Source organism: Oncorhynchus gorbuscha, linkage group LG10 (assembly GCF_021184085.1).
Source record: "Oncorhynchus gorbuscha isolate QuinsamMale2020 ecotype Even-year linkage group LG10, OgorEven_v1.0, whole genome shotgun sequence".
Classification (NCBI taxonomy): domain Eukaryota; kingdom Metazoa; phylum Chordata; class Actinopteri; order Salmoniformes; family Salmonidae; genus Oncorhynchus; species Oncorhynchus gorbuscha.
In genome coordinates this window covers 55,612,825-55,634,395 of record NC_060182.1, presented here as the reverse complement: position 1 = coordinate 55,634,395, position 21,571 = coordinate 55,612,825, and the positions used below count along the sequence as shown (strand labels likewise).

Here is a 21,571-nt window from a genome sequence, read left to right as displayed (position 1 = left end):
TTCCATTCCTTTTCCACCAGGGAGCACGCAGGCTCAGCAGAGGCAGGAACTGTGGAGGTCCAGGCGCATCTTCTTCCTCACTCCCCAGGTGTTGGTGAACGACCTGTCTCGAGCCACCTGCCCCGCGCTACACGTCAAGTGTGTGGTGATTGACGAGGCTCACAAGGCCCTGGGGAATCATGCCTATTGCCAGGTATCTAACACTTAAAACCATACCTGAGAATGTTTCTGCCTTAACTAAGGTAGTTTGTGTTGAGCTTTACATTTATGTCAATGACCATTACAGACCAGAAGTAAGCTATTTCACCACTGTTCTATAACTGATACTGGCTCCAGTTACCACCAGAGGGATTGATTGATAGAATTTATTAGATGATTAGAAGTAATAGGCTTGTCCAGCCGGTGACAGGATGACATGCATACAAGAAAACACAAAGCCCAGATGCTTATTTTCATTGCTGTCCTCAAAATCAAATCAAATCCTATGTTATTGGTTGCATACACGTGTTTAGCAGATGTTATTGCGGGTGTAGCGAAATGCTTGTGTTTCTAGCTCTGACAGTGCAGTAATAGCTAACAAATAACATCTAACAATTTCACAACATATACACACAAATCTAAGTAAAGGAATATAATTAAATATTTGGGCGAGCAATATCAGTGGCATAGACTAAGATACAGTAGAATAGAATACAGTAGAATAGAATACAGTATATACATATGAGATGGGTAATGCAAAATATGTAAACATTATTAAAGTGACTAGTGTTCCATTTATTAAAGTGGCCAGTGATTTCAATTCTATGTATATGGGGCAGCAGCCTCTAATGTGCTAGTGATGGCAGCAATAATTATCAACAGCAGAGGTGCCTGTTTGAGAGACCTTGTGAGAAAAATACCCCCAATCAAACCGCCATGTTATTTCTCAGATATTGTTTTTGTGACACCTTAAATCTATTCTCTAGTGACTGTTAAATTGTGGGAATAATAGCATGTTGTCACTGCTTCTCTCCTCAGGTGGTGAGACAGTTGGGGAGCCAGACTCAACAGTTTCGCATCCTGGCACTCAGCGCCACGCCAGGTGGAGACACAAATGTGAGCAGCACAGCCTCTTCCACAACACTGAGGATGTTTACAACTATTATTTTGACCTTATGATGCTTTCAAAAGGGTATTACATGGACTAACATGACATTATGCACTGGCATTCTATAATGATGTACCACTTCAACCATTTACAAGAGAACAGAAATGATATTCCACCTCAATAGTATTCACATTGTGTAGGATTATCACCCAAATGACCTACTTCCTAGGAATCTATCAACTCACTCCTGACTGTCTTCCTCTGCAGTCAGTGCAGCAAGTCATATCCAACCTGCTGATCTCCCACATTGAGCTGCGGTCTGAAGAGAGCCCTGACATCCAGGCCCACTCCCACCAGCGCAGCCTGGAGAAGGTGGTGGTTCCCTTGGGGGAGTCGCTGGCCGGGCACCAGGCCCTCTACCTACAGGTAGGCACCATAGATCCTCTCATATCAGACTTGGTGGCACAGATTGTTTTCCTGGAAATGTGATGTAGCTTATGTTAACTAGAAAGGTAAAGTGTTCCTATCTGTATGACAGCTGTAGAGCCTTCCAAGACACAATAATAACATTTATGTTTTGTTAGCTTTTTGAACTTTGTGGTGAAGGAGTGGCCTTTTGAGGCTGGTTCCCTTTTGATCCTGGGTTATATGATACTTGTGTTGGTGCACTGTCACCATCATCTGGCTGAGATTTGTTATTGCAGGATGTTGTTTTTCAACTGTCCCGTACTTGGGAGTAAACATTCTCTTTTGCCATCTCAGTGTGGTACAACTTAATTCATTATTTCTAACAATATAGTGAAGCTGCATACCAGGGTGCACTGTAGTTGTTTGTCAATGTGCCCATTTCAGACTAATTGGTCTCAATTGGCTGGAGTGGTAGAATGTTGTGGCTGTTAGAGCAAAGGGCCAATCCACCAGCTACTCATCCAGCACTGTAGCTCCAACCTCAATCAGTGTCACCTGTCAAGCCACTGGAGCTGAAGTGACTGGCTGCTATGCGAATCAGATAAATGAACGCTCCGATAGGTGCTCCCCATGATCCAGCATTCCAGACAGCCTCTGGCGAGGAGGAGACTGGACCCGTGTGGTGCCGCCTGTAGTTGGTGCACCTCTTGTCTGATGTGCTGAATTTCCAAAGTTACTCTCATGGTTTATGGTCTAGACAAGATGCCATGGCCTCAACATTGACTCACTCAAAGTAGGTTTGCCTCGGCAAGCATCTCCTCCATGGTCTAGACTAGTTGCCCTCAACATTGACTAACAGTAGCATGTTTGCCTCTCTGGGCGCCTCATTGCATAGTATCAATGTGACAGCCTGAACCTACTTGAGGCTCTATGATATATTGTGCTTGGGATCCCGCTTGTGAGGGATTGTGTTTCACACAAGTAATTGAGCCCACAATTATTCCCTTGTCATGGGAAATAATAGTTATTTTCGTTCCCTCTTTTGTAGGTTATGTATTTTGAGTGGGAATTAAGTCATTTGGCAGACATGTCAGATGTTCCCTCTGGAGATTTCCTGCTCTCTCAGGCACTGAGCTGGGGCTTTAGTAACCTCATATGCTCCCATCTCACCTTCAGGTTTTTGAATAGCCTTCAGCATGGTGCCATTTCCATGCTCACTGGTGCCAGACAGGTTTGAAACTAAACTTTACAGCTGTGGATCTGCTTTTGTGTGTCTGAACACGACTAAATCAAGCTTTTTTGTATACTGGTAGTAGTCTGGGTTATTATTGGGAAATGTCCATCCCCTCCACCATGGTTGAAATCACACAATGCAGATTTAACTGGAACAAATTGGTTAAAAGGTGCGTGTTATATCACTATGCTGATCATAAAATGATGGGGACGACAATTTCTCAAAGCTACATTTAGACTGGACTTGGCGATTTGAAGTGATTGAGATCCTGTTAGTTTACATGCTGCTGAATGTGGTACGTGGTGAAATAAACGTTATGAATGGTCATTAACCTACACTGGGCAATGAGAAAGATGATCTCCTGAACAAGTCTTCACACAGTGATGATTTGGCAAGGTACAGTTAGTTACCTGACGTACAGTACTGTCTGTGACTGACGTCGTCACAGCTACTTTACTATATAGTCCGGTGTTAATCAGTATAGGCCTAATTCTCCTCTAAAACAAGAATGATAGATCTATGTATTGTTGAGTCAACAAAATAGAATGATACAGATGATCACTTTGACGTTAAATGAATCCACTTAGTCATTGGTTTTATTACAAAATATTTGTGAAGATAGAAAATGCCTCCTAAAATCTTATTTTGAGTTAATGGATTTTTGTTAAATTGGGTATTCGATAATGCTGTGAACTAAAAAAAAAACGTAACTTTTCTTACTTAGAATAAAAATACTGAACACAGTGTGTGTATACATGATAGGTTGCTCTATGCTTTTCCTCTCTTTTCAATGTTACTTGTTACCTGACACTGCTGATGAGAAGCGTGCACAAACGTTGACACAAAGCAATGTCTGGATTGGAACCATATGTAAAGAGACAGAAGTAATATTGTACTGTAGTTTGAACATCGTCTTTAAGAAGGGTTTTTCTGTATCAAAAAGAGGCTTAGTTGGTAGGCATAGCAGGGTGGCTGAATTCCAGAGAATTTTAGAGCCCCCCCCCCATCTAGCAGATTATTTTGCATTTAAGCGGATTTCCAGCAATTCTAGACATTTTGCCATGCATCTGAGAAATTTTGCAGTTTAAAGCACATTTCCTGCAATTCTACATCCTGCCATGTAGTGGAGAGAATTTTGCAGTTTTAAAGGTAGACTTAGTGATATGACGTAGATGCAGAAAGTAAACCGCATAGTGGGTACATTTCCGCTCTTTTGGTTCCGTGGCGCCCACGCTGTAAGAGTGAAGCGAACCCGTGCAGATAACTGTGTATGACTGAGAGCGAAGTCTTGCATCTTGCTCACCTCAATGTTTGCGCTGCTGCTCATGGCAATGTCATTTAGATAAGTCTACCTTTTTAAAGCTAATTTCCTACAGTTCTATTGCATTTTGCCATGGCTAATGTGTTACTATGCTTTAAAACAATCTATACTGCTAAATGAATAGTTTTTGGAATTTAAAAAAAACATTTATTTCCTTTAGGTGATTGTTAGTTCTCAAAAATAAAAAATAAAATATAGGTTCATTATCTAGTTTTATTTAGTAGTTTAAGTTTACACTGAAATCATTTTTCCATCGCCCAAAAAGTTATCAGCCCAAAGAATATTTTTCACTGTTTGGACTTAGGCAACCTGAAAAAACATTTAGGAAACCCTCCCAAGGATTAATGGCAGAAGGAACCCCGGCTTTAAGAATGAGGAATGCGTTGACGCTGATCATAGAGAAATGTAGTATGCAAAAGATAGCATGCTTGATTGTCATACAGCAAACGTCAGTGATTTTGGTTTGTAGTAATGCTTTTTTCCCTCTTTCTCACAGTGCTTTGGCGGTATAGCGGGGTATTTGGAAAAAGCCACGATGGTTTTTCAATACTGTCAAAACTATTTATTGAATATTTGTACCTGCAGTCAACTTAGGAGATAAAGCAGGTTATGTTCTTAATTTCACCGGTCACATTATGAAGCTTACCGTAGTTCCCCAGAACAGTTGAGCTAATAATTTTTGTTTGTAAGTAGCACAATGAGAGAAAGCTAGCGCTTGTGAGTCCAGCTGTGCATTTGGTTTATCTTGTTAGTTAGCTAAGAAAGTGAATCGGCAGGGCATCATATAGTGCTAGCTTTCTGCCGTGTTTGAGAAGTCAAAGCGCTTTGGATGGGTATTTTGATTTCCTTGCATTTTTTTTTTTACCTTCTCGGTCAGTCTACTCCTGCCCCCTATTTATCTGAGCGAGGCAGGCAGACCCATTGCCCTAGCGACTCCACATAGATACCGCTGTACACATACCACTCCCTTATGACAAGCATGCTTCAAAACTTTGTTCATTTGCACAATGTCTCTTGTTCACATTCGCTCGTAAATGTCCAAACTGACAAAGACATTCGGTAGCTACTGCCTATACTTGTTTAACTTTTAGCTGGATTGCCTGTCTTTGCGCTCATTAGCATATTTAGCTAGCAACTGCTATTGAAATTCGCTATAAGTTTGTTAGCCTTCTGGTAATAGATGCACAATGGGCATTGTTTTAGTGCCCCCTTGTGTACTGAGGCGGTAATACCATAAATCCCGGGATGAGAGAAGGACTGTTTGACGATATGAAAATATGGATTGACTGTTGGCCGTTTCAATACATGTTTATACAGTTCTGTGTTTGTCTATATGTCGTTATGTTGCATCTTCAGTGTGTCCTTGACAGAAATAAAATGGTCTGCTTTACATACATTTCTTCACTGCTAATAAATCCACCATCCTAAATTGTCTAAAGTTGGTAGTTATCATGGTGAAGATTGCAATTAGGTTCCCCCCACCCACACACCTAACGCTGACAGGAATAGGTGTCATCGTTCAGGATTGTTAATTGCTTGGTAAAGATTCAAGTTCTTTGAGGTTTACAGTGACTGGTGCAAGAATTACATATCCACCCACTTTTCACAAAATTTCAAGTAAACGTAACTTGGCTCCTCACCTTTCGGAGGAGGTCAAGACTATGAGGGGAACAGAGGTGCAGAGTGAAATCAGTAGTTGGCATATCAAAAAGGTGTTAACCCTTGAGTCAGTTTCTGCGGCCCCACTAATCTAATTAGCATTTTCTTTAAATCCACCATAAAAATTAAGCTAGAAATATATTTTTGCTTGGGCTGTGTCTCAATCCACCGCATCCGTCAAAATCGGCCTTCCACAGCAGCGGTGAAAAGTGACAGAGCTACAGCGGTGTTTGTCAGATCATGAGACACCCCCCCCAAACAAAAACAAAACAAAACAAAAATCGGTCTTCTCGCGGTCTAGTGTTTGGCCTACAAACTATGACCCCTCTAAGGTGAGACTCAAACACGTCAATGGTTTTGCGCGAAAAATGCACTGTGTACAAAACATTTAAGGACACATGCTCTTTTCATGACAGACTGACCAAGTAAATCGAGGTGAAAGCTATGATCCCTTATTGATGTCACTTGTTAAATCCATTTCAATTAGTGTAGATGAAGGGGAGTAGACATGTTAAAGACGGATTTAAGCTTTGAGACATGGATTGTGCAGTGGTGTGAAGTACTTAAGTAGTACTTAAGTATTTTTTTGGCGGTATCTGTACTTTACTATTCATATTTTTTACAACTTTTACTTCACTACTTAATATGTAGTGATGTACTTTTTACGCCATACATTTTCCCTGACACCCAAAAGTACTCGTTACATTTTGAATGGTCTAATTCCCACACTTATCAAGAGAACATCGCTGGTCATCCCTACCGCCTCTGATATTGTGGACTCACTAAATGCATGCTTCATTTATAAATTGTTTTTAGCGTGCCTCTGGCTATTCATCAATAAATACAAATGGTGCGATCTAGTTTGCTTAATATAAGGAATTTGAAATTATTTATACTCACTGTTGATACTTAAGCATATTTTAGCAATTACATTCTACTTTTGATATTTAAAACCAAATACTTTTAGACTTAAGTAAGATTTTACCGAGTGACTCACATTTACTTGAGTCCTTTTCTATTCAGGTATCTTTACTTTTACTCATATGACAATTGGGTACTTTTTCACCACTGGGATTGTGTATGTGTGCCATTGAGGTTGAATGGGCAAGACAAAAGATTTAAGTGCCTTTTGAAAGGGGTATAGTAGTAGGTGCCAGGTGCACCGGTTTGTGTCAGGAACTACAACCTGCTGGGTTTTTTCACGCTCAACAGTTTCCTGTGTGTATCAATAATGGTCCACCATCCAAAGGACATCTGCCAACTTCGCACAACTGTGAGCGTCTGCTAAATGACTTAAATGTAATGTAAATGTAATGTGGGAAGCATTGGAGTCAACATCGGCCAGCATCCCTGTGGAACGCTTTCGACTCCTTGTAGAGTCCATGTCCCGACGAATTGAGGAATTTGAGGTCAAAAATGCGCGGTGCAACTCGATATTAGGAAGGTGTTCTTAATGTTTTGTACACGTGTGTATGGAAGTAGTTTAGTGCCTAAAAAAAGGGGTTAATGGGTCGCCCGATTAATCGGAATGGCCGATTTCAAGTTTTCATAACAATCGGAAATCTGTAAATTTGGACGCCGATTTAAAAAAATGTTTTATATATTTTTTCACACCTTTAATCTTTATTTAACTATGCAAGTCAGTTAGCATATTCTTATTTTCAATGATGGCATAGGAACGGTGGGTTAACTGCCTTGTTCAGGGGCAGAACGACAGACTTTTACCTTGTCAGCTCAGGGATTCAATCTTGCAACCTTATGGTTAACTAGTCCAACGCTCTAAACACCTGCCTCTCGAGGAGCCCACCTGTTACGCTATTGCAGTAAGAAGCTACGGTAAGTTGCTAGCTAGCATTAAACTTAATCAATCATAATAACTAGTTATAACTACACATGGTTGATGATATTACTAGTTTATCTAGCGTGTCCTGCGTTGCATATAATCGATGCAGTGTGCATTTGCGAAAAAGGAAACGTTGCTCCAATGTGTACCTAACCATAAACATCAATGCCTTTCTTAAAATCAATACACAGAAGTATATATTTTTAAACCTGCATATTTAGCTAAAAGAAATCCAGGTTAGCAGGCAATGTTAACCAGGTGAAATTGTGTCACTTCTCTTGCGTTCATTGCACGCAGAGTCAGGGTATATGCAACAGTTTGGGCCGCCTGGCTCATTGCGAACTAATTTGCCAGAATTTTAAGTAATTGTGACATAACATTGAAGGTTGTGCAATGTAACAGGAATATTTAGACTGATGGATGCCACCCGTTAGATAAAATACGGAACTGTTCCATATTTCACTGAAATAATATTTTTGTTTTCGAGATGATCGTTTCTGGATTTGACCATATTAATGAACTAAGGCTTGTATTTCTGTGTGTTATTATGTTATAATTAAGTCTATGATTTGATAGAGCAGTCTGACTGAGCGGTGGTAGGCCCCAGCAGGCTCATAAGCATTCATTCAAACAGCACTTGTGTGTTTTGCCAGCAGCTCTACTGTTTATGAATTCAAGCCTATCAACTCCCAAGATTAGGCTGGTGTAACGATGTGATGTGACATGGATAGCTAGTTAGCGGGGTGAGCGCTAATAGCGTTTTGAACGTTACTCGCTCTGAGACTTGGAGTAGTTGTTCCCCTTGCTCTGCATGGGTAACGCTGCTTCGAGGGTAGCTGTTGTCGTTGTGTTCCTGGTTTGAGCCCAGGTAGGAGCGAGGAGAGGGACAGAAGCTATACTGTTACACAGGCAATACTAAAGTGCCTATAAGAACATCCAATAGTCAAAGGTATATGAAATACAAATGGTATAGAGAGAAATAGTCCTATAATAACTACAACCTAAAACTTCTTACCTGGGAATATTGAAGACTCGTTAAAAGGAACCACCAGCTTTCATATGTTCTGAGCAAGGAACTCAAACGTTAGCTTTCTTACATGGCACAGACTGAATTTTTACTTCTCCAACACTTTGTTTTTGCATTATTTAAACCAAATTGAACATGTTTCATTATTTATTTGAGGCTAAATTGATTTTGATGTATTATATTAAGTTAAAATACGTGTTCATTCAGTATTGTTGTAATTGTCATTATTACAAATACATTTAAAAATCGTCGGATTAATCATTTTTTTTGTTCTCCAAAAATCGGGATCGGCGTTGAAAAATCATAATCGGTTGACCTCTAGTTTCCAGATCTCATCTCTCAGATATAAAACACTTCAAAACAAACTTCCAGTAGATGTGGTCCTTCTGTAGCTCAGTTGGTAGAGCATGGCGCTTGTAACGCCAGGGTAGTGGGTTCGATTCCCGGGACCACCCATACGTAGAATGTATGCACACATGACTGTAAGTCGCTTTGGATAAAAGCGTCCGCTAAATGGCATTTATTATTATTATTATTATTATGTTTTTCCCTGTATGAATCTGTAATTCAATGTGTTTATGGGCTAATAGCAGTAAGGCCAAATTCAATGTTTCAGCAAATAATTTTATATTTTTGGGTCCTAAAATCGAATATCTAAGTGATCCTTTGTATGACCGTCTTAAAACAATTCCATATGTCAGCTTAGTAGAACCCCACCCCCTTCCAGGTTTAGACTCTAGAGGATTAATGGACCCAAATGATGCAGCCTTGCTCAGAACTGGTAATAAGGACCTTTTTCAGCAAAGTCCCAAAGTCTCTTCTCTTTCTAAAATAGGAAGGGGTTTCCATTAGGGGTGAATCGGTAGGGTCAGATAAGGACGAAGTATTGGGTGGGTCAAGTTCAGGAGGACGGGTCAAGGTCAGGCTGGCCCTCAAGGCTGCTCCAGGAACCAAATCTCATTCTGTCGGTGTACCGCTGCGGGGTTTGTGTAGCCGGCGACAATGAATGAGCCATTCACGCATATGGCGGGGGAGTCGAGCACTTCCGCCATGGTGCGGATCTCGTTGATGATGGTCACCTCGTTCGTAGCACCAGCGAAGGCCCTGGAGCGAGAAAGGGGCACATAGGAATTTAATGAGATTTGATTCAAGTAATGGAGATGTGCGTTTTAAGGCATTTTAACCTCACTACCCATTCTGCTGTATAAATTCCAATGAGGTTGTCCAATACAATATGCCATGAAAGTGAATGTCACAATGGGCTAAATGGAAACACGACTGGAGCCACTGTCATATTTGGAAGCATGAAGCAACTGTATGATGTCTACAAAAAGTGTTGGAGTGGTGGCTGATTGACTGAAATAATGTCAGTAACTTTAGCTAGTTAGTCTCTCGCGACTGACTTAACAAATGTTTGCGTCCAATAGAGTAGCAAGCTAGTTACGTACATGCGATTTGGTTCCGAGATTCCCAGTAAGCTAACTTCTTGGCTAACTGCAGGCCGAAACAGTTTGCCAGAAACTGAACTTGTTCATGCCTCAAACTGACAAAGTGGCTCCAGTAATGATTACAAATTAATATTAACGAAACTACTTCCATATTGTATTGTCATAAAATGTATCAGACAGTACAACATAATCGCCAACCTTGTGTATACAGTAGTGGCAGGCCATTCCTCAATGCTTATTTCAGTGTCAGAAGGCTGGGGTGGCTGGGCTTGGTATTCTGTGGGCAGGTAGTAGGCCACAGTGACGTCACTGGATAAGACAGAGTGGTTCTCGTCCGTGCGGATCACCGTCAGGATAGGGATGGTCATACCCAGATAGGTAACTAAGGACAGGACATGAACAACTAAGAGTCTGCAGTAGATTTGGCTAAACAAGGATGACGTTTGAAGAATAAAGACTCGATGACTACTGTAAAGGCTGCTTTGGACTCACCTGAGGAGTTCTGCTGGCAGATGTATCTCATGAGCTTCATGAAACCGTAACAGATACTCTGCTCGTAGGTGTCCTCGTGAACCGTGATGCACGCCCAGTGGGCCTTCTCATAGTGGCGTTTCTCATAAAGCACGTCCCCACACTGTATAGACAGACAAAGGCTCAGGCTCATGCATTTGGCTGGTTCACTATTATTGATGTGTGGGTCAGCGGTTTGTTCACCCGCCCACAATTGCTAATAACTCATCGAGTGGCCCAGCCAGAGACTGACTTGAACCTGATCGAACATCGTTTGAGACATGAAAATAGCTGTGCAGTGGTGCTCCCCATCCAATCTGACAGAGTTTGAGAGGATCTGCAGAGAATAATGGGAGAAACTCTCCAAATACAGGTGTGCCAAGAAGACTTGAGGCTGTAATCGCTGCAAAAGGTGCTTCATCAAAGTACTGAGTAATGGCGGCGAGCTTTACACCACTCCAGCCGAAACTTGGCATTGCATCTTAGGCTTGTGTGCTCAGCCATGGAGACCCATTTCATGGATTTCCCGACGAACAGTTATTGTGCTGATATTGCTTCCAGAGGCAGATTGGAACTTGGTAGTAAGTGTTGCAACTGAGGACACCGTGAATCTTGGAAGAGGTGGTGTGGGTGTGCTTTGCTGGTGGTACTGTCTGTGATTTATTTAGAGTTCAAGGCACACTTAACCAGCATGGCTACCGCAGCAACCCAATCTGTTTTGGGCTTAGTTGGACTAAAAAAAATTCAACAGGACAATAACCAAAAACACACCTCAAGGCTGTGTAAGGGATATTTGACCAAGAGGGATCAGGTGACCCGGCCTCCACAGATGACCCGGCCTCAACCCAATTTGGATGAGTTGAACCGCAGAGTGAAGGAAAAGCAGCCAACAAGTGCTCAGCATATGTGGGTACTCCTTCAAGACTGTTGGAAAAGAGTGTGCAAAGCTGTCAATGGCAAAGGATGGCTACTTTGAAGAATATCAAAATATATTTTTATTTGTTTAACACTTTGTTACTACATGATTCCATTTGTTATTTCATAGTTTGTCTTTACTAGTATTCTACAATGTGTAAAATAGTAAAACAATGAATCAAAACCCTTGAATAAGGTGTCCAAACTTTTACATAGCTACCTCAATTAGCTTGTATCCCTGCACATCCACTTGGTACTAGTACTCCCTGTATGTAACTTATTTTCTGCTCTTTATCTATAGCCATGTTATTTTTTTACACGTTTGTTGTATTCCTCTGTGTCACTATTTTGGATTTTCTCTTTAACTCTTCATTGTTGGAAATGTACCTGTAAGTAAGCATTTCACTGTTAGTGTACATCTGTTTTCTGCAAAGCGTGTGACAATTGCCTAGAATTTAGTGTGAATTATCCAATAAAACGTTTATAAAATTAGCAGACTTAGTGTAACATACATTTTTAGTATGTGTGATCCCTGCAGCCAAACAGGACCACACATTTTACAATGAGTCTTATTGCTGGGCTGGCAGAGTAGAAATTGTTTGTTGGTGAATTTGTCAGATGATAGACTTGCCTTCTCCTTATGAGTGATGAGGGTGAAGGGCACACGCTCCCGGTCGTGTTGTCCATTGTTGTTGCTGGTGATCTGCTGGATGGGCTCGGCCATGTCTGTTTGAGATAAAAACAGACTTGGTTCATTTTTATCGAGTTGCCTCTAGTAGGGTCATCATAGTCCAGGACCTTCATGTTTTTGGGTAAGAGTGGGGAATTTTGCAACCCTACCTTCAAGTACAACAAATGTGGAGTTAAGCTGTATGCTTGATGACAATGCTGTATGTAGTGCTACTAACAAAACACCCCATTTTCTTACATTTCCGATCCTGACTTGGGCTCCATAGATTCAGAAAAACATTGTTGTCTGCCAACCTGCATAATAGAGGTCAAACTAGCTGAGGCAAAGGTGCTGAAATATAGACCCCTATGGCATGACTGTAGCTAGTAGTAGTACAATAATTATTGGTTTCCTATTGCAGTCTATAGACTATAGTCGCCATTCCCAAACTAGGGGACGTCCGATATAAAAATGGAGTCGCGGGAGAATTTCCAAAATCCTGAAGGGGAAAAAATATACATGATTTTGAGAGACAATCTTGTGTGGTTAACCTTAATCTAATAAATTATTCAAATTTGAAAGATAAAATTAGATCACTTGAATCATTCCCACGGTGAACGGCTAGGCCTGCTATGCTCTGAATCCCCACACTAGCGAACAATGCCTCCCTTCCCTCGGCTGTGCATGTTTATTACAGAAAACGGCGTCAGTAAGTTTCCCACATGAGTAATGACTGCTCGCCTCCAAAGCTCAACAGAGCATCATGGCTCTGTTGACATGCCGGTAAGTGAAATCGAACTGTCAAGTGGCTGAATGCTGCTGATAACGCATTCACTGGTCACATAGGAGTTTGTGTTTGATTCAAAGGGAATACCTGCCGCCTCCCTCTGTGCTTTAATGCAGCGGTCAAAACTAATGGGAAACTAATGAGTGTTCAAGACAACTGGGAACTCGGGAGAAAATAAACTAGCTGTGGGAAAACTCTGTCCTCATTTTAGAGCTGCGACTTTCCGACCTGAAGATCAGTGACGTCATGATTTGACTTTGTATTCCCAGTTGTCTTGAAAGCACCATAAAACTCATGGTACCCTTCGCCAGCTCATATCTGTGTGAAGCTGGATTCAGTGTGCTCGCCTGCATTAAAATCAAATATCGATCCATGTTAGATGTAACGCCAGACTAATTTCCAATTGACTACCATAGCCCCACATTTAAAATTATGTGACGTTGAGTTAAGACAATCAGAAATACTGTTTTTTTCAATTGATGGCCATTACCCCAAATCAAAAAGTAAACATTGATTGTTAATTACATTAATTACATTTCACATGGTTGGGGTCGTGAGAATTTTCAGATATCAAATTGGGGTCATGGGTCAAAATAGTTTGGTACCGCTGGCCTATAGTGTTCAGTGTACAGTAGGATAGGATAAGTAATCCCTCTCACCCCCCCTTTAAGATTTAGATGCACTATTGTAAAGTGACTGTTCCACTGGATGTCATAAGGTGAATGCACCAATTTGTAAGTCGCTCTGGATAAGAGCGTCTGCTAAATGACTTAAATGTAAATATAAATGTAGTAGGCTTGGGCAGTATCCAGATTGTCATACCTTCATACCGACCTTGTGCCATCCCGGGATGTTTTGTAATACCGGCACTGAACACAAAGGGCACTAATTTCATACCCGATAGCATTGCTAACCTTCGGATTTCAGAGGCTAACAAATACATGTAAAATCCAATAGAATGCTAACGAGTGCATTGGAAACTTTTTTTACAGTTCTGACCTAATGTATTTGCAGGACAGACATCCCAGCTCATAAAATATACAAGTAACAACAAAAATGCTACTCAGTTTGCTGCATGCACAAAACAATTAGACATCAAGGCTCTTGATTCAGGAGGGGTTTCTCTACTGTTACCAAACAAAGCTTGATTTGGGAAGAAGCTCACCACTTAGCACGATAGCTAATTAGCTACTAAATTAGCAAACCAAATGCACAACTGCAGGGCATTTAGAACATTTTAGGCAGGTAAATTAGTTTAAGATATCTAGCTGGCAATCATTTAATTCGATCTGAACTACGTCACCTGGCGCATGCTGCACAAAAAAAGTGAGTGACACGCAAGGCGCCGTTGTGTTTCAATGTGTGCTTGAAAACAAATACCACTGACTGGGGACTACAGGTAAACGTCCTAATGTGACCGGTGAAATGAAGAATGCAATATTCTTTAGGCTTATCTAACGTATTGCATAAGTTTACTGCAGGTATTTACTCAAAGTAGCTATAAATAAATAAAAGTATATTGTGTGTGTATTATACCACCCAAGCCTATAAATCTGATAAACTGGGTAAATCAAGATGTATCTTAGGCCTATTCTCAATACAGGTGAATGCATATTCAATAGAAGTGTGCATGCATTGAGTTATTTTGCTTTTTTGGGGCTGACGTCATCATCTGTAAAGCGTGCCCCTTAGAACCAACTTCTCTGGTTTAAAAACAGCATAAGGGGCATCTTTTATTTGTTATTTAGCAGATGCTCTTATCCAGAGTGACTTATTTTTTTATTTAACTAGGCAAGTCAGAACAAATTCTTATTTACAGTGACGGCCTAAGAACAGTGGGTTAACTTCCTTGTTCAGGGGCAGAACGACAGATTTCTTTTACCTTGTCACCTCAGGGTTTCGATCTAGCAACATTTCGGTTACTGGGCCAACGCTCTAACCACTAGGCAAACTGCTGACATACAGGAGCAATTAGGGTTAAGTGCCTTGCTCAAGGGCACAGACAGAATTTTCACCTAGTCGGCTCGGGAATTTGAACCGGCCCAACACTCTTAACTGCTAGGCTACCTGCAGACATGAGTCAGAAACATTAATTCTAGTGTCAAAATTGGCTACAAAGTGTAAATAGGATAATGTTGGTCATAAAGCCAGTCCCATCCAAAACAGAGTTTTGTGAGCTCGTCACAATTTACTAGAGGGCTGGATTACAATCATGCCCGGTGCCCAATAACGAAAGAATAGGGCTGGGCCCTATATACTGTATTTGACTAAATACTGTACGGCTGCACGAGTCGTATCAGATATCTAATTGCTATTGAGGGGGGACCTTATTGCAATTTTTGAAAATTTGGTAATTCCATCATATGGTTTAAACAAGTGTCAGAGTAGAGAACAGTAATTCTAAAATGAGATCTGAATGAATACATGGTGAACTAACAGAGCTAGTGTAATAGTGTAATAATCCACAAGTGAGCTCTGTTTCAACTTCTCCCTTAATTTGTAACCATAAGCCTAACTGTCTGCAGCCCAATAGTGTGAAAGAACTCTCAATTACAGATGACCTCTAGTGTATAAAGGGGTATTGTTCACATGAGTGCTAGGCTATAGTACAGTATAGCCTAATCTTTATTAGTGGAAATATGTTTATTGACATTTCTATGTACAGTTCAGAAACTCCTTCAATCGAGTGTTGCGCAAACCAAAGTGTAGTCTGTCAGTGTTTTACTATGGTGGTATTACAATGGACACAGACGGGAAGATCTTAATAAATTGACTAAAACACCATTGAGCACCATTCAAAGCCCAAGAGCGAGTGGGGGAGTGGGCAGAGGTTTACTGTACAACATTGTAACCCACAGTATTTCAGGACAGGATTGAATAGCCCAAGCTTTCCCTTAACCAGAGCAGGTTAGACTATAGCTCATCTGTTAAGCCTTTTAATGCCTCAACGGCAGCTCCATGCTAAGTCTGCAGTTAATTAGTCAGAGGAGAGAGGGAACAGGCAGGAGTCCCAGCCTAACTGGAACTCCATAAGCAGCATACCATAGCTCAGTGTTCAGCAGCTTACACATCCAAACAAAAGGGCATTCATTTCTAACCTGTGGCTTTGACACTAGCCTACTTCAACCTGGGTTGTGTTTAGGGCTGGGCGATATGGCCTAATAATCATATCTTTTTGTATTTTTACTTATGTGCGATTCACGATATATACAAAATTATGTAGACACCCCTTCAAATGACTGGATTTGGCTATTTTAGCCACAGCTGACAGTTGTATAAAATTGAGCACAATGCCATGCAATCTCCATAGACACACATTGGCAGTAGAATGGACTTACTGAAGAACAACATGGCACCGTCATAGGATGCCACCTTTCCATCAAGTCAGTTCATCAAATTTCTGCTCTGATAGAGCTGCCCCGGTCAACTCTAAGTGCTGTTATTGTGAAGTGGAAATGTGTAGGAGTAACAATGGCTCAGCCGCGAAGTGGTAGGCCACACAAGCTCACAGATTGAGACCACAGAGTGCTGAAGTGGTGGGTTGCAACACTCACTACCGAGTTCCTAACTGCCTCTGGAAGTAACGTCAGCACAAGAACTGTTAGTCGGGAGCTTCATAAAATGGGTTACCATGGCCGAGCAGCCGCACCACACGCCTAAGATCACCATGCGCAATACCAAGTGTCGGCTGGAGTGGTGTAAAGCTTGCCGCCATTGGACTCTGGAGCAGTGGAAACGCGTTGTATCACGCTTCACCATCTGGCAGTACGACGGACAAATCTGGGTTTGGCGGATGCCAGGAGTACGCTACCTGCCCCAATGCATAGGCCAACTGTAAAGTTTGGTGGCAGAGGATTAATGGTCTGGGGCTGTTTTTCATGGCTCAGGCTAGGCACTTTAGTTCCAGTGAAGGGAAATCTTAACCCTACAGCATACAATGACATTCTAGATTCTGTGCTTCCAACTTTGTGGCAACAGTTTGGGGGAAAGCCCTTTCCTGTTTCAGCATAACAATGCCCCCATGCACCAAGCAAGATCCATACAGAAAATGGTTTGTTGAGATTAGTGTGGAAGAACTTGACTGGCCTGCACAGAGCCCTGACCTCAACCCCATCAAACACCTTCGGGATAAATTGGAACGCCGACTGCGAACCAGGCCTAATCGCCCTACATCAGTGCCCGACCTCACTAATGCGCTTGTGGTTGAATGTAAGCAAGTCCCTGCAGCAATGTTCCAACATCTAGTGGAAAGCATTCCCAGAAGAGTGGAGGCTGTTATAGCAGCAAAGAGGGGGACCAACTCCATATTAATGCCCATGATTTTGGAATGAGATGTTCAATACTTTGGCATGTAGTGTTACTCTAAATAAGCTTTCTTGTACAATTTAAAAAAGGGTCAAATACACTGCATTTGACAGTCAGCAATACTCTCTAATGAATTCAGAGCTTGTGAAATTATACATAGAATAATTAAATGAGTGGGTTTTATAGTTGAAGGCTAAATAGAAGCCTATGAAAAATGCATTACAAATTTACCTAGAACCATGCATAATGCACATTCAATAATGATGACTAACTTATTGTAGCAGGCATTAGAAAATAGACACAGGTATCAAACACACGTGCCAGTGAGTAGCCAGCTAATCGTTTATACTTCAACTTTAGCCAACTTGGATCTATTTGCTAACAAAGGTAGAACAGTTGCATTGTCATGAACACATCCTTCTGTCTCCAATTGTTTAAAAAACATGCTTGTCCTCTTTCTTCAGATGTGAAATCAAGTGGCCTACCTTTCTCCAAATGAGAGTTGCCAATTGCTTTATATAATTGTGTTCTATGCTTATCGATCATCTAGAAAACAGACTAGACAGCTAGAATAACAGTCTTCGGCTAAAATGCTGCTAGCGGAACCGCACGAGACAAACCAAGCATATATGTTCCAGAATCTATGTTCATTCATACTAGTTTTTAGTAGTGTCTGTTCCACTCGCAATTTGAGGAGTTGAAACATAAAAAGGGTGTTAAATGGTTGAATTCTTTATTACAGTAAAATGTCTCAATGTGTTTGTTTCCATGTGACAGATTTTCTGTTGGACCAAACCTCAAATGCAAATAGCGAGTTCCATCCGCTTGTCAGAGAGGAAAAAGTGATCTCATCTGTTTCGCTATAAGTGGCTTGGTGTGTGTGTGTGTGTGAGAGAGAATTAGAAGGTACACAGCCTACAAGCTATTGCACTGAAGACTCAAAAAAGATGACCAAAAAGACAAGTGGACATAAACGCTCATAAAAAACTTTAAACAAAACTTTATTCTTACAATATAGGCTTTTGGAATATAGCACCAAAACATACATTATAATTAATCTAATTCATTTGATATCGCGCAGTCCTAGTTGTGTTCATTAGGCAATACATTTGAGAAAAAGAAACTCAAAAACACAGAGGGGCTGTGGATATGTCCAATAATGTTTTAGTAGTGTGCCCTACTGAACACAACCCCAGACTGCAGGATTGAATTGCTAGAATCGAGATAAAACAGTGACACTAGTCATGCTCAGAGGTTTTGGCTCGACTCTGGCATGTTCCCTACTGAATATACATACTGCCCTACTGGACTGTAGTGGAGGGGATACCTAGAATGTAGACTGAACAGCAGTAGTAATATTTAGGCTCAGAGGTTTTGACTTTGCTCTGGGGACAGCAGCATAGACAGCCCAGTCTGGGTGTACCCTTTCAGCCCTCTGTCATTTTGCTGCTGACTGCCTGCTGCAAACCCAGTCTGCATTCCAGATGACCTAGTAGGTCAGGCACAATTTTGCTCCGTTTCCTTCCAGAAATATAAGCAGTTCTGGATACAAATCGGGGTCGCAGTACAGCCAGCCATCTGCCTTGTTTGTGCAATAGGAGGCCTATCCTTTGTTTTACTGTACATGCAGACAGGGGAAATTGGGTCACTCAGTGTTGTTGCCTCATGTTAACCTTACAGGGGTGTTAAATTCAGGACAACATTGTTTATGTCCAACAATAATATTTTTTTTAAAATTGGCTCAACTTGGGGGGTAAAACCATCCACAGGCCAAATTTGGCACATTTTTCAGCTATTACTGTACTCTGGCTATAATTTTTCTTAGAGGTATGTTCTGAAAAAGTGATGCCATTTTCAGGGCCTGAAACATTGATTTCAATATTTTGTTCTTTGCTGAAAGAGTATGTTAAACATTTCAATTGTTAATACTTTCAGTTAGGACTAAGTACCACATTCAATTCAGCATTTATTTTTTTTTTACAGCAGGGGTATTCAAACAGGAGTCAGCAGAGGTACTGCAGAGGCTCTGTAAATGTTATTTTTAAGTGGAATTTTCTTTTATCAAAACTATCCATGCCTGTCATCCCCGCGAAAACAAACACTCCCCACTGATAACATTACAACCTAACGGTAAATCTTGAATGGGGGGCGGTTTGACCTGAACATTCACTGACCCCTGATCAGCCCTATTTCCCTCTCCGTGTATGCACAGAAATGATTGTCCCTCAGGGATGAATACAGTTTTATTGAAATGTAACTTTTTCCATTTCGTTTTTCCACTGACTTGTCACCGGACCATTTTCCCATCTTCAAGATTTGTTAGGAAAACTATTTAACAGATTCATTTCTTAAAATGTCATTGGCATAATGTGTTGAAGAGATATGAACAGTGAGCCCGCATGCAGATGCCTGCCAAAATGGCTTGCAGAGTGGTAATCTGTTGGATCAGGGTTTGTTAAATCATTTTAAAAGCACCTCTACTGACCATGAGGGGCAAAAGGATCAGGGGCTTTAAGTGAAATCTGTCATGTTGCTGCTACAAGCACTCATTTTACTAGGCTAGCCCCTCACCTTCACACATGACATTAGCATTATTCACAGCCTAGGATTTCATGTAGCTCTAGTGCATTATACATGTTTAATACATTTCAGTGTTCCTTAACTAGCCTAGTGACAATAGTACCGTTTTTGTGAATCTATACATTGTCTTGAGCCCTGATACAATGTGTCGAGTTTCTTGGCTGGGACACAGCACATTACCCACAATGCACTGTTTTGACAGCCGTCAACATCGACGGAGAGTTTAAACAACGTCGACAATGGTTTAAGATGTTAATGATGATCACTGTATGTCTATTTGTGTGGGGAAAAAAAGTCGCGTTCATTTGTTTTGTGTGTTAATGATGATGTCTGGCACGCTGATGACGTCGACTACAGGAATAGTTCGAGTTCGCGGCAGATCTCTCACGCAGAACTAGGTCAATCGATGAAACGAGAATAAAAACTAAAGTAGCCAACTGCACAATTGTTGTCACAATAAACGGTGTCAACCGTTTTGTTTATACTGTCCATATAGCATTGCCACAACATAATTGCCCATACAAAATCCACTACTTTCTAAATTCGAACTGCACAGTGTGTGCTCTAAATCCCAAATGCTTTACCTCGAGGCACATCGACTTGGTGTCCTCGAGCAGCGTCCTGCCAGTAGCGCAGCAATCGGTCTTGCTGCCCTTCGTCCTCCATCGTCTCACTCTCCTCTTCCAGACTTCCATTGCCCGAATCTGACAGCTGGTCTTCCGAAAAAGATTCCAGATCCTCTAGCGTGATCGTCCCAAATACGGATTCGTCTCCACCACCGATACCATCGAGTACACCACCTCCATTCATTCGACAATTGCCAGGATGCATTCTCCACTCTTGGGAGAAAAAAAATTAAACGTTTTTCAAAGCAAATGTGTACTGTTTGATCTAAAGACAAACAGCTTTTGGTGGTAAATCCGAGCGCGTTCCAGTCACAATCCGAAGCGGGAAATTCTGATCCGGGTTAAATCCGATTTAGGAAAACTTCAGGGCCATTTTTACTCTTAGTCTTGACGCGCTCGTTTTATTTACACAGCTGCGCAACCTTTATTCTATTTACAGAAACCATTTCAAACGTATTCTACTGAAGTTAGTTATTAATCGTCGAAGACTCCAAGACAAATACCTTGCCTGTCATATACCTTGCGCTGCTTTCCATAGGCTGGTGAACGTATCTTGACGTTTATAGATAGTGGAACAAACACCACATGACACCTGGCCACTCCTACTGCAAGACTTGATAAATGCTGAAGTTCATTCACCTGAACATCTTTTCCTGAATTCAGATGTTCAGCGTCCCCTTTGTCATTAACAATTGCTATTTTTTTTATTTTATCGGGTAGACAGTAAATTAGGTACAAATCTTGTTTTGCACATAAATCAGTGGGATGGTGTTTGATTTCAGTAACTGGGAGAATTGTTTCTCTCGCACATCCTTGGCCAGAAATGCATAACATGAATTAATTATATTGAGTCCATTGGGAGATGGGAAGGGACATGGTTATTAAAGAGTGATAGAGAATATGCTGACATGAGGACATTTTATATAATCTTCTGCTATGTAATGTGATGCATGGGGCACACTCAAAACCAGCTGGTCAGTCAGTGGTCATCTGGGGTAACTTGGCCCTAAAGTAGGGCTGCAATCCCCAAAAACACGTTTATTTATAGTCAAGTTTAGCCTGTTGACCTATTGACCACTTTCACTTGCGGTGATAATTATCTCATCTAACTTGGGCCATGACACAGATCCTGTGCATCGGCATCCATTGTA

At 41.2% G+C, this 21,571-nt stretch overlaps 2 protein-coding genes across 5 annotated transcripts in view; one reads left to right on the top strand and one right to left on the bottom strand.

The window, feature by feature from the left end:
* fancm (FA complementation group M) overlaps positions 1–21,571 on the top strand; it is a 72,224-nt gene that overhangs the window by 902 nt on the left and 49,751 nt on the right. For all 4 annotated transcript variants that reach the window (XM_046366409.1, XM_046366411.1, XM_046366412.1 and 1 more), the window contains exons 2-4: positions 21–193; positions 1,018–1,095; positions 1,355–1,513. In XM_046366409.1, the coding sequence (XP_046222365.1) occupies positions 21–193; positions 1,018–1,095; positions 1,355–1,513 (410 nt within the window). The remainder of the gene's footprint in view (positions 1–20; positions 194–1,017; positions 1,096–1,354; positions 1,514–21,571) is intronic.
* On the bottom strand, positions 8,725–20,979 carry LOC124046254 (heme-binding protein 1-like). Its single transcript, XM_046366414.1, has 5 exons — positions 20,379–20,979; positions 12,084–12,178; positions 10,520–10,661; positions 10,226–10,409; positions 8,725–9,683 (listed from the first exon to the last, which is right to left on the bottom strand). Exons 1-5 carry the CDS (start codon positions 20,623–20,625, stop codon positions 9,512–9,514), a joined length of 840 nt encoding a protein of 279 aa, XP_046222370.1. The 5' UTR covers positions 20,626–20,979; the 3' UTR covers positions 8,725–9,511.